The sequence below is a fragment of the Orbicella faveolata genome, unplaced genomic scaffold (genome assembly GCF_042242905.1).
Source record: "Orbicella faveolata isolate gen_17 unplaced genomic scaffold, um_ofav_v1 contig_46, whole genome shotgun sequence".
Taxonomy (NCBI): Eukaryota; Metazoa; Cnidaria; class Anthozoa; order Scleractinia; family Merulinidae; genus Orbicella; species Orbicella faveolata.
In genome coordinates, this window is record NW_028301576.1 from 14,785,522 (window position 1) to 14,798,195 (window position 12,674).

A 12,674-nucleotide genomic window follows, 5' to 3' on the forward strand; every position below is an offset into this window, starting at 1 on the left:
CTTCTTGTTCAGTCTCACACGATCCCCGACTTTGAGTTGCGGTTTCTTCAATTTCCCTTTTTTCTTTTTACTGTAAAGAGTCTCCCACACGTCCTCGCTATTGCCCAAAGTCACTTGATCGGGAGCCATCTTGATACTGCGATGATACGATCGATTGTACCCTCGGACCAACTCTTGTAACACGGGCACATACGTCATCGTATTCTTCACGGTGAAGTACCGGTACATACGTTCCTTCAGGGTCCGATTGAACCGTTCCACCACACTGGATTTCGTATCCCCACGCGTCAAAAAATGATGAATGCCTTTCTGCTTCATCAAATCCTGAAACGTCTTGTTGTAGAATTCCTTCCCGTCGTCCGTCTGGAGATTGATGGGTTTTCTACCTCCTTTCAAGATCTTAGCCATGGCTTCCGTCACCGCTTTACCCGTCTTGCTCTTCAAGGGCTGGACCCAGGCGTGCTTGGAAAACACGTCCACCACCGTCAAGAGGTAACGATACCCTCGATTGTACCTCGAAATATTGATCACCTCGATCAGGTCGGCCGTCCACTGCTCGTCGATGCCGAACACCACCACCGGGACCGTGGGAAAATGGCGACGTCTGGGTTTGTGCAATGTGTACCCCAAATCCCATTGCAAGACCTCGCGAGCACGTCGTACCGAGATCTTATTGGCCCGGGCGAATCGCGTCAGACCGCCTAGACTACCGGGTCTGGAAGGATCCCGATACCGTCCCAATAACGTTCCGGTCGAAAGCGGCTTCTGCTTCTTCTTTTGACCCTTCTTCATAGTAGATAAAGTTTGTACACGCACCGTCTCCACAACTCGAAACGTTGCTCCCGTACCTCGAGATACTTCTTAAATGAATCGGGTTGCCGTTTCAACCACAAGATATAAACCACAAAACGCATCACGTTGGGTTCGACGTCGGTATAGTCAAACACCTCCAAGGGCGAATCGCTGAAATTGTAGGGGATGGGTTCACCCTTACCGTATCGCTCGTAGACACTAGTGCACTTGGAGCACAAGGTCGTCCAACACCATCGATCGTTCAGGGTCGTACACATTCTCGAGATCAACCAACTCAAGACATGAGACATAATGATTTGAACCCAATTCTTTATTCACACTTTCTTATATGTACAAAAACGTCGTGCCTGATTGGTTCTTACGTAAAAATCGACTCTGATTGGATAACACGAAAAAGAAGGCGAAAAAGACTTAGTCGGAATCTGAAAAGTAATGAGCATAGTTCGTGTCCTTACATTCCTGACCGTACTCATTATCACAGTCTTCCTCATAGGTATCCATGGCATAATATTTACAATTTCTCCAATCACATTTACCGGGTCTCCACCTCAGGGCTTCCTCCTCGTCCCCCTTCACATAGAATGCTTGGCGCATACTCTCTCTACACTCACCACACAGGTCATCCTCCGCCGCTTCAAGGGCACGAAAGAAAAACCGATCCTTCCACAGATCACGCTGGCGCATGACATCGTAGATCAACTCTTCCAACTTCAGACACGTTTCCTTGTGAGCGCACCTGTTGAACGTCAGTATCTCCTCCACCTTGGGACTCTGGTCTGACTCCCTTACCCGTCGTGACAAGTCGCGAGCGAACCGCAAGGGTTCAAACAGATCACGGATGACATCACTCATCATATACGTGAGGTGATCTGTGGCGATAAAACAGGCACGCTCGGCGTCCAGGGTGGGATCCCGACAATGAATGAATTTGAATTGACCGCTACCACTTCTGTACATCACACGACACCACTCACCGCAGAACAAAAACACATGTTCGTTCTTCTTCATCATCTCCAAAATCGTACCACCCCAGTCAGGACGACGTCTCATCAAGAGCTCAAAAGACCACAGACTATCGGGTATTTGACCTAACGGTTCGAAGAGATTGTCAAAAATGTACATGTCCACTCTGACATCCGGAATGGCATCGAGATCTCTTAAAGTGTGTACCTTCTGATCCACGATCTGCTCCACGAGGTCCCTAATCTGGTTCGAGTTGCTATAGTAAGTCATCTTGCCTCGTCAAACCTCTTTCTTCCTAGATACGACAATTCAGGATGGTACTCCGGGTCTCCCCAGTCAGTCAGGTGTCTTCGAAGCCTAATGAACAAAAGATCAACCACGTGTAATTCCAAGTTAAGTATCCTCGTATAGCACGATATTTCGCCTTTTTCGATTGCGTCCAAATTGTCAGAAGCTCGATTCAAATAGCGTCTCAGATCTTCAATGATCTCTTCAACGTCCTTGTCATTCAAAATCCTATGAGTCATCACCGCGTCGAGAGCAAGTCGAGAATGATTCGCTGCGTCCAACTAGCTCCTTTTATACCTGCGCTGTGGATCCACTTTCACTCCGTACACGTACTTTCCCGGATCACGTGCTCACGTGCTCACTTCAGATCCACCAATCGGAACGAAGACCGTCACATGATCCCATCACACCACACGGCACTGATTGGTCGTCAAAAACGTCCATAAAGTCGAACCACACATTCCATAACGAGTCACTTTTCTCAGCAATCGTCATGGATTCACACGTCGAACCCGACAGTAAAAAAAGAAAAAAGAAAAAGAAGGAGGCGCATAAGAAACTGAAACTGCACATGCCCAAGAGAGTGGAAGGAGAAGGTAAACTACAATCCACCTTAGATAGCTGGTTATTCAAAAAACCTAGTTCCAGACTACGTTTCAAAGAACGCGTCCTCTTCAAAGAAATCACCCAGGACACGGTCAGTTGGACCACCGTCCCTCTCAAAGGCTTCTCGCAACCATGGAGCGCCTTTTCGATCAAACGCCAAGAATGTAAAAGCCAAATGAAAAGTAACCACGCCAGGCGAAGGCAAAGACTGACTCCCAAAAACATTAGAAAAACCACCCACATCCTAGAAACCATGCTACGAGAAAACACCTTGTTGGGATACTAACTCTATCTTCCTCATATAGACTCTGAAAAGCTACCTGCCATTCAAGGCGGATGCATGACCGTGATCAGAGACTCACCTCCTAGAACCATTCAAGTCCTGGAAGCCGTGGGACTCAACAGATTCAAGAAAGACGACCTCGTAGAAGTACCACCTGAAGTGGATGACCGAGGAGAATTCACCGAAGTCCAAGTGTTGGAGGAATTCGACCCCGATCAGTTCCTGAACCAACTGAAACCCCAAGATTCCCTCTGCCCACGTTGCATGGTACCCCTGACATACGGAAGCGTGCGAACCCCAGACGGTGGTACCTGGGAGTATTACCGATGCCCCTCTTCCAGATTCTACACCAAGTGTTATGTGACCTGTGGCGTCAAAGAGGTGGGCACTTACCTGAGACGCGTCGAAGAACAGACCCACCCCTGCTACAGGAACATCGACCCCGCCCGTTTCCGATGTCTATGCAACAAGTCCCTGGTCTTAGCCACCTCCCACTCCCAGTCCAACCCAGACAGGCTCTATCTCAAGTGTCCCAAGCGTACCTGCAAGTTCTTTCAATGGATCGACGAATACCCACGAGGAGTCGCCGAAGCCATACTGATTAACGGACAGGACCCAGACTAAGAAAGGCAGGGTAGCGCAGTGGAAGCGCGTTGGGCTCATAACCCAGAGGTCCGAGGATCGAAACCTCGCCCCGCCCGTTTTTTCCAAAAACACACACAGTTTTTTTTTTTTTGTAAAAACGCACTCCGATTTTTATTTCACAAATATTTACACGTTTGGTAATCTATCCTCTGCATCGATCATGGCTCTCATTGTCACTTGATTACAATGGTTAAACGTACTGTAATAAAAGTCAATTGTGAGGACATACCGTCTCGCTGTCTTCTGTCTCTTAGTCCACGTGGACTGAAAGGGCTCAAACCCGTAACACAGCATCAGTCTATGAAATGTAATCCTGTCCACAGGCGGCTTCACCTTAATGTCCCATACAATGTTCTTATAAATAGTACGGATCGAGTTGAACAAAGTTCTCCCGAAACACTTCTCGATTCTACGGTACTGGTACATACTTCGGGTCCAGTTTTCCCTCTGCTTGTCCATGAAAAATAAAATCTGGTGAAGCATCACCTCGAGCTGACTGGAATCTTTAAGCTGTGTCAGCCATCGTCGGCCCACCAACAAATCCCGGATGGGAAAGTTCATGTCTTCATAAAATCGGGTCCAGGGTGCCTGCATTTGATCAATGGCTTCCTCATACGTAGTATCAGGCTTTCTAGGTCTGAAATTGTTCTGCAGGTATATCTCCCTCAAGGCCATATTGACGCTCAATACAAGTTCAAAACTCAGAGTGAAGATCGGGGGCAGCGCGGATTCGCCTTATGAAGATCCGTCCAGCCAATCACAGATCGAGACCAAGTCACGTGTTACCCCAGACCCAGGGGATACGGGGGTATCCCCTACCACACCCTCACGGTAGGAGACTGGACACCATTATACCGTGTGTATAAAATAAGCGAGTCGGACCGTCAAAGGCACTCTGAGTTATTTCAACTTGTATGAGTGCCCATTGCAGAAGACTCTGGATACTCTCGTTGCTGTGGCTTCTCAAAGTACCGAGTAAGTATGGAAATATTAGAGCGGTGTAAAGCAGAGTTGACTACCTGGGAAAAGCGGGTGAGAGAGTGGATGCACGACGAAGATGAAGAGACCCCTTTGTACAGGGACTTAGAACAACTTTCAGATTTTATCCGGGTGGCCCTGGACCAACTAGATCTCCTGGGGCTGGAAGAGAGGTTGGGCGTCCTTGACGAGGATGATACCAATGATTTGGTGATTCATGTAGACTGGGTACGCAGCACTTACCGACAATTGCTTCATTTTTAGCCATGGAACCACCCCTCCACTGCCACGTGTGGAAACAGCTGAGACCCTGCTGCCGCCAACCGATCATAGAATTAAGCAGAAAAGGGAACCACACCCGATTCGTACGCGCACTCACAGGGCCGCTGAGAAAAGAATGGGGACTAGGGTGCGTATACGCCACCTGTTGTGGGGTCATCTACGGGATGTACCACAATCTGGAAACCGAATGTTACGAACCCGTCTTCCTGGGAAACACTTACGACCAGGCCCTGTCACGTGTCAATCACGTGAAATCATTCATTGATTGTTATCCCCAGGAAAAAGAGGGTGCCGGTCAATAGGACTGTGCACACGTCCCACTCTGTAATAACAAGTGGAATGTCAAATAAAAAGTTGTTTTTTGCTCTATTTTTTCAGACTCCATGTCTCGATTTCCTAAATACGAATGTCTATGGTGTAAGGAAGGATTCACTCCCAATCACAGTATCCAAGACTACTTCCTGACACCCTGTTGCAACCAATTCTTTCACGGATCCTGTAAAGCCCTACACACCTGGTGGTTGAAACCCTCCGAAAGACACTGCCCTCATTGCAATACCGTGAATTTCGGACTGCCTCCCGATGACACTCCCAAAACCAAGTCCTAAAGAGGTAAGCGCTTCGATGGTCTAATGGTTAAGACGTTGAGTTGTGGCCTCAAAGACCCAGGTTCGATTCCTGGTCGGGGCATTAAAAATTCTTTTTTTCTTTTGGAGACCCCTGGCCTGTAAAATCCGTTTGGACGAACCACACCCCGACGAAGACGTTATGCTCCTCTTCCTAGCCCAACACTTTCCCTACCCCTGGTACATGCGAAGAGACCTCTCCAAAGTCTGGCCCTTCGGACGCGTGTTCGAATCCTCCTCAGGCCTTCACGGAGAATTTCTCACCCCACAAACCATGATGCTATCCCTCGTACATCTAGGAACCAATGACCTGCAAGCCCTAGAGACGAAAAAAATCACGCAACAAACCATGTACATTCTCTCTTTAAAGGATCTTTATTAGTTTTTGTTACAAGCATAAAATAAAAAATGTTTTTTTCACTCCTCTGGTGACGTCATCGTTTCGATAAAGGCTGTGTACGCCAACTCTTCTCTGTTACCCCAACCACCCTTCCACTCTTTCCATCCGGCCTCAAAACTCTCCGGCAACCTCTCCAAACGCACAGGATCCTTTTCATCCAGAGACTCGTCCTCCAACATCTTCCTTGACATGGCTTGTCTGAACTGGATCACCCATCCGCCAGCTTCGTCATCTCTTTCTTCAGGAGGATATCCGTACTGTCCCTAATGGAGCTTTTCATAATCTTTCCAAGAATACTATCCCGCACGGCATCCAACACTCTCGATGCAAACTCCTCTCTAGGAATGTCCTTTGGCAAGTCCCCGCAGGAATACTAATCACCTCCACCTTCGTCTTGCTCTCCTCTGAAGACATCTTCTTGTCGCCGATCTCAAAACAACAATACTCACTCCACACTCACGCAAACCCTTTTATTCCCATACGAACCTCGATTTCATGCACGTAACAACCTCGATCTCATGTTCTACTTATTTGGGCATGCACGTGACAACCTCGATCTCATGTTCTCCTTATTTGGACATGTTGCCCTTATTTGGGCATGGGCGCCATGTTTTGCTACCAAAGGGGCCATCTTGGATTTGAAAATTTAAGAGAATGTATGGGAAAAAACTGGTCACGTGGTACAATCCCTGGCTCCTGATTGGTTACGGCCCAACGGAGCGTATATGACTACTCCTCTCTACACTAAGCAGTTTCTTCCTCTCCTCTGCTCTTTCATTTTCTTGATTTTGTTTTGACATGACATATTTGGAAACTTGCTAGCTGGATATCAAGCTTATTGTGAGATGCTTAAAGGTCCTTGTTACTATTTACACTCATCTGGGCTTACAGGATCATCTATCCATGCAATAGGCTGGTTATTGTAACCATCCCAAAACTTCTTCAACCCCCCCCCCTTACTGTAATAATCAACTACATCTGCTTTCTGCAGTGCTTTCAAAACACGAAATACCATACTGGTCTTGCCTACACCAGTTGGTCCCCACAAGTGTTTCCCTTATTTCTTTTTTCCTTTTTGGTGCTGCCCGTTTGCATTTTGCGCTTCGACCATTCCCATCAGAAACTTCCTCATAGGTCGTGCTTTGATCCTCACTATCAAGAAGTCTTTCTTCACGTAAGTCTTGGTCACGGCGAACACGTCTTCGATTGGGGTAAACTCAACATGACCATACCCCTTGTAGTTACCTTTCTTGGTGGGTCTCTGAAAGGCCAACAGGCCGTGCTTTGCAATTAACATTTCCAAAATGTGGTCACGATCCGGCAAACTGTTTGCTTGGTCCAAGATAGACAGCGCCACATAGCCTGTGAATGGGCAGTCTAGCGCACTGTCGAACCCATGCACCATTATGTGGACGAAGATGGCCATGTGTTTGCTGAGGCCAGTGTCCATGCCGTTCAAGTTGAGTCTCAGGTTAACCCGTAACCGTATGGTAATGTGTAGAATCCTTTGCTGTGGAAGGCAAACATGGTATTGTCTATGGCTTGTCGTCGAGCCCACAAAACGTTTCATTTTAATAGTCTTTGTTTGTAGTTTTTTCTGTTCCACCCCCTTTGCCTTCCCCCTCTCCTTCTGCCCACGTGCATCAGGAAAGTGTTTCCTTTTTTTCCTTGCTTTCTTTTCGGCACTGCCCGTCTGGCTTTTGCATTTTGACCCTCGCCATCAAAGAGTCTTCCTTCACATAAGTCTTGCTCGCACTGAACACATCTTCGATCGGGGCAAACTTGACCTAGCTGTACTCTTTGTAGTTACGGTTCTCGGTGGGTCTTTGAAAAGCCAACAGGCCCGACTGGGAATCAATGTTTCCGAGATGTGGTCGCAATTGAGGAAACTGTTCGATAGAGAGCATCACACAGCTCGTTAATGTCCAGTCTAGCGCGCTGTCGAACTCGCGCATCATCATGTTGACAAAGATGGCCACATGTGTGCTGAGGCCCGCATTGGTGCAATTCAAGTCGAGGCTCATGCTCATCTTGAAGCCGTACGGCAATGCATAGAATCCTTTGCTGTGGAGGGCAAACATGGTCTTGTCTATGGCATGTCCTCGAGCCCACAAAATGTTTAATTTTACTTGTGTTTCTTTCTCTCTCTGTTTTGCTCCTTCTGCCTCCTTCCGTCTTCCTCTGCCTGTGCGTATCCCGTAAGAGCTTCCTTTTTTCCCTTCCTTTGTGGCGCAACCCCTCTGGCTTTTGTGGTTCCACCTTCACTATCAAGGAGACTTCCTTGTAGCCCATGCTTCAACCCTCACTATCAAGGAGTCTTAACCTAAATCTTGCTAGCAGCAAACACGTCTTTGATCAGGCCAAACTCGACATAGCGGTACCCTTTGTAGTTGCGGTTCTTGGTGGGTCTTATAAAGGCCAACAGGCTCAGCTTGGCCATTAATGTTTCCGAGATGTGGTTGCGATCAGGCGAACCTTTTGCTTGGTCCAAGATTGACAGCGTCACGCAGCCCCTGAACGACCAGTCTAGTGTACTGTGCAACTTGCCCATCATCATGTGGGTGAAGATGACCGTGTGTTTGCAGAGGCCTGCGTCGATGTCATTTAACTTAAGTCTCACGTTAACGTGTAGCCGTACGCTAACGTGTACAATCCTTCGTTGTGCAAGGGAAACATGGTCTTGTCTATGGCTTGTCGTTGCGCTTACAAAATGTTTAATTTTACTAGTCTTTCTTTCTTGTTTTTTCTGTTTTGCTCCCTGCCTTGCCCATCACCCTCTACCCATGGGTATCACAGAAGTGTTTCCTTTTTTACCTTGCTTTCTTTTTGGCGCGGCCCTTCTGGCTTTTGCGCCTTGACACTTGTCATCAAAGAGACTTTCTTGTAGACCGTGCTTCCACCCTCACTATCAAGGAGTCTTCCTTCATGTAAGTCTTGCTTGAGGTGAACACCTCTTTGACCGGGGCAAACTCGATGTAGTCGTACCCGTTGTAGTTACTGTTCTCAGTGGGTCTTTAAATGGCCAACAGACTCGGCTTGTAATCAACGTTTCCGAGATGTGTTCATGATTGGGTGAACTGTTCACTTGGTCTAAGATCAACAGCGTCACACAGCCCATGAATGGCCAGTCTAGCGCACTGTTGATCTCGCCCATCATCATGTGACGGAAGATGGCCACGTGGTCGCCGAGGGCCACGTTGACGTTGTTCAAGTTGAGTCTCGTGCTCATCATACATCATACATCAAACATCACAGAATAGTGATGACGAGCATTACAAGTCTGCAATGAAAACGCCCGAAAAGCAGGAAAAACACAGTTTTAAACCTAATTCTTTCCATTTAACCAAGAAACAGACAGGAATAACTATCTAAACTTGACTTTACTTCTGTTAGGCATTGTAAGAAAAGCGTTACAGAAAATGACAATTTTTGGCTTCAGTTCTCTTTCAAGCATTGACTATTGCTGTCTATTTGGTCTGGGTTAATATCTGAAAGAGGTTCTTCCCTGTCTGGTTTCAGATTTCATCTTCTAGGGTGTTGTCCTTGAGAATCTCACCAGTTTGATTTAAGAGATACTCAACTCCTATTATTTCGCCTGTATGGATTTCAATATTCTGGACATTGGACTTCCTTTTACCAAGTGCATCCTCACTTAGCTCATTCACAGCTTGTATTAATAATCCACTATAGCTCTCTGTTCCTGATTCAGTACTTGACACTGCAGCAGAAGCACGATCAGCATTCCACCTCATCAGACCATCTAACAAGTAAGCTTGAAAATGAGCAGCACTTGCAGAAGTACCTGAAATAAACAAGAACAGTTTTGTAAACGGAAGTATTTAGGATGTGTTGAGTTTACACTCATGTCATTACCTGGTATGAATTCATCAATATGCAGTTGGAATGACTCCAATGACGTTTAACCTCTTGCACATCTATAAGTTGGAAGTTGGACACCACCTTTAGTCAGGACCCCAGTTTTTGTATACAGTTACACAACCCCAGGATTCTGAATGTATGGAATGTGGTGCTTTTGGTTGTCCCAGATTTCCCATTTGTGGGTTTTGTCGAGCAAAGGAACTCCAGTAATGTAATGACCCTGGTGACCAGTTAATGCCAACATTAGATCAAAATCATTGCAGTGGTGTTGACTATTTCCCTGAGTTTTTCTACGGCAATGTAGAGCCAATTCTCTTGAGGTAATCTTGTCAATGGTGCCTGCTTCAGTAGGGTCAGCAATGCCTTGACCTGCAGTTGACCTCTTTTGGCAGACTTTAATAAATTCAGTTCAGCTCAGTTCAGTTCATTTTTTATTATTGCACACTGTTTACGGAAAACAACTTTCAGGTCTTCTTCGCTCTATTGGAAGATGCACTTTGATAAACGACTGACAAATACACTATAGAGCGGATAGGCCTCTGTATTACTTCCTGCAGTAATTTGTCTCATAAAGTGCCAAATATCAAGGTGTGTCACTTAATTGTCCCAGAGTGAGAATAGATTCTTAGTTTTGCCACCATTGATTCCACCACAACAATCTCTGTCAACGTACAGGACCTCAGGAGGTTAAAAACCATACAAAGAAAATCTTCTCATTAGTCCATTTGCCTTGTTTTCCAATCCAGTTCCTTCATTGACAGTCATCACTGACATGAGCACTTGTCCTCTTTCATCTCCAATATTGGTGGCCCTGGGAACATTACAAGCACTATCTCCCACAAGTTCTCACAATCATCTTGGTAGAGTCCATTTTCAATACTCTTCTAAAGAGAGAAGTGATAGATGCTTTAATATGGTTCATTCTGGCCATGATGTCTGGAGCGTACACTGTGAGGAGCCACTTATACTTTGGCACTGGTGCAAATCCTGGAGGCTGTTGGAACTTAAGGAGACCACTAAGGTCACATGTGGATGCATTTGCAAACTATTTGCAGTCAGTCAGACTGGGCTGATTTTTGGAACCCCTCTTCACTAAGTTCTTCAGTAAGCTTCTGTAATTGTGTTGAGCTGTTGCAAAGGCCCTGTTTCTCGACAGTCTGATAATTCTGACATCACAAGCATATTGATAGGTTAGCAAAACTGGAAACTGAACTTGATGGCCAGCGTCAAGTTGTTTTACAATCTCAGGACTCCAGTTGATAACCTTTCTTTGGCAACACCTACACTCAAGGTACTCTGCAGCTAGGTTGTTGTAGCTGTCAATGTCTAGGACTTACCTCACAGTGCTGCTGGTTGCTTGTCACATCCTTCATGTGGGCAGTATAGTGTGACTTTGCAAAGCTTCTGTGGCATCCAAAGTAACAACCATTGAGCAAAGTATGTGTCCAGGTGAGGCAGTTGTGTGGTGATAAGAGGTTGCTGAGGGGGGTCCCATCATAGCTTGCTGACCTTAAAAAGGAGTAAACAGTCAGACAAATTGTCTATTGAAAAACACCCTTTACAGTCAAAATGACTGAATTATGTTCCTCTCTCAAGAAATAGTAATCTAGCATATAACTTACAGTATTTTAACATACAATGTCAACAAAATAGTAAAAGATAGTAAAATGTCAAGAAATATTACTAATAAAGGAAATTAACAGTCATAAATTTAAAAATATATATTTTTATTTTTTTGATCCCTTCCCGCCTTGCCAGGAAAATTCGAGCTCTCCTGCCAAGTGTTACCGATTTTAGATATACTTCCAATCACCCAATGCAACTTTCAGAGAGAATTAGTTTTGCCCAGATAAATTAGTTATTTCTCTGTAATGGTCTGTAAACCCCTGTTGGAGTATAAATAGCCTGTAATCATACTCACTTAAGGCTGGCGTGCAGTTTACTAAGGTGCGTGTTTAAAATATTGGCCTGGGGGCAATGTTTGTTGAGGGTTGATGACAAAGAATTTTCTCCATCTTAGCTGTTGATAGTAGCAGTAGCACTGTTCACATAAAGTGTATAAGATGATATGAATACCTGGCTTTATCAAACTGACAAAGATGAAATGTATGAAAAAAATTACATTCCGACTGAAAGGAACAAAACTAAGCAAAAGACCCCAAGTACACATTACGGACCTATTTTTGTTTAGTGCTGTGACACAGCTGCTACAGTTTTTGTAGAGCCACTTTTCTCTCCTTTCTTTTTCATTTTTGCAGCCTCAATGCCCTGTTTAAATTGTTCTGTATAACTCTTAAAGAGAAATTTACTTTTACTCAAAGCTGCCTCTGTCTCCCTTTCTTTGTTGACACTTACCACTTAATATACAAGGTAGCGTGTATATTCCCAGGGCATTACTTAAGACCCATGAAACATTTTTCAGAGAAAAACCCCAAACTGCACCTCATGTTGTCTAAGGACCCTGCAATTCATTGGTTCAGTGTCCTGGTCTAGTAATGCTTCAATGGCCTTTTGACATACTAAAGATGAGAGAAGGCTAGTAGTCTTAGGTGGTAGATTTTCTCTACACTGCTGTAGAAGTCTTCTTGCCTCTTCAGTATACCCAAACCTCAGAACTTTTGACCCATCCTGACTGGCAGCAGACTGGACATTTCTAAGAGAAGCAAAATAGCACAACAAAAAATGAGAGAACAGGACTAGAAGATACAGGACGTCCCTCAACAGAACGGCAAATTTTACGAAATTTTGCTCAAATCGTGGGAAAAGTGGAAATGAGGTTCAACCGACAGATGTACACTAAATGTAAAAACACATTATTTCATACTAATACCAACACTCCATTCAAATAAAATGCTTTATCTCTAAATAAGGATGGTGGGAACAGTTTAATGGAAGGAATAAGAGGTGCAAT

General features: G+C 45.3%; 1 protein-coding gene, 1 long non-coding RNA gene, 1 other non-coding gene and 1 pseudogene across 3 annotated transcripts in view; 2 read left to right on the forward strand and 2 right to left on the reverse strand.

Annotated features, from left to right (window-relative positions):
- The window catches only part of LOC149098555 (uncharacterized), an 84,833-nt gene that overhangs the window by 32,741 nt on the left and 39,418 nt on the right, over positions 1-12,674 (forward strand). The window lies entirely within an intron of this gene.
- LOC149098563 (uncharacterized) lies at positions 1,225-2,329 on the reverse strand. Its single transcript, XM_089277202.1, has one exon. The coding sequence runs from the start codon at positions 2,044-2,046 to the stop codon at positions 1,225-1,227; it is 822 nt and encodes a 273-aa protein (XP_089133328.1). The 5' UTR covers positions 2,047-2,329.
- Positions 5,477-5,548, forward strand: Trnah-gug (transfer RNA histidin (anticodon GUG)). Its single transcript has one exon. It is a non-coding gene; the product is annotated as a tRNA-His (tRNA).
- LOC149098565 (uncharacterized) lies at positions 5,837-6,298 on the reverse strand (annotated as a pseudogene).

What these genes read in the sequence shown, in the direction of transcription:
- LOC149098563 (XM_089277202.1), bottom strand. Translation starts at nt 2,046, where the DNA reads ATGACTTACTATAGCAACTCGAACCAGATTAGGGACCTCGTGGAGCAG.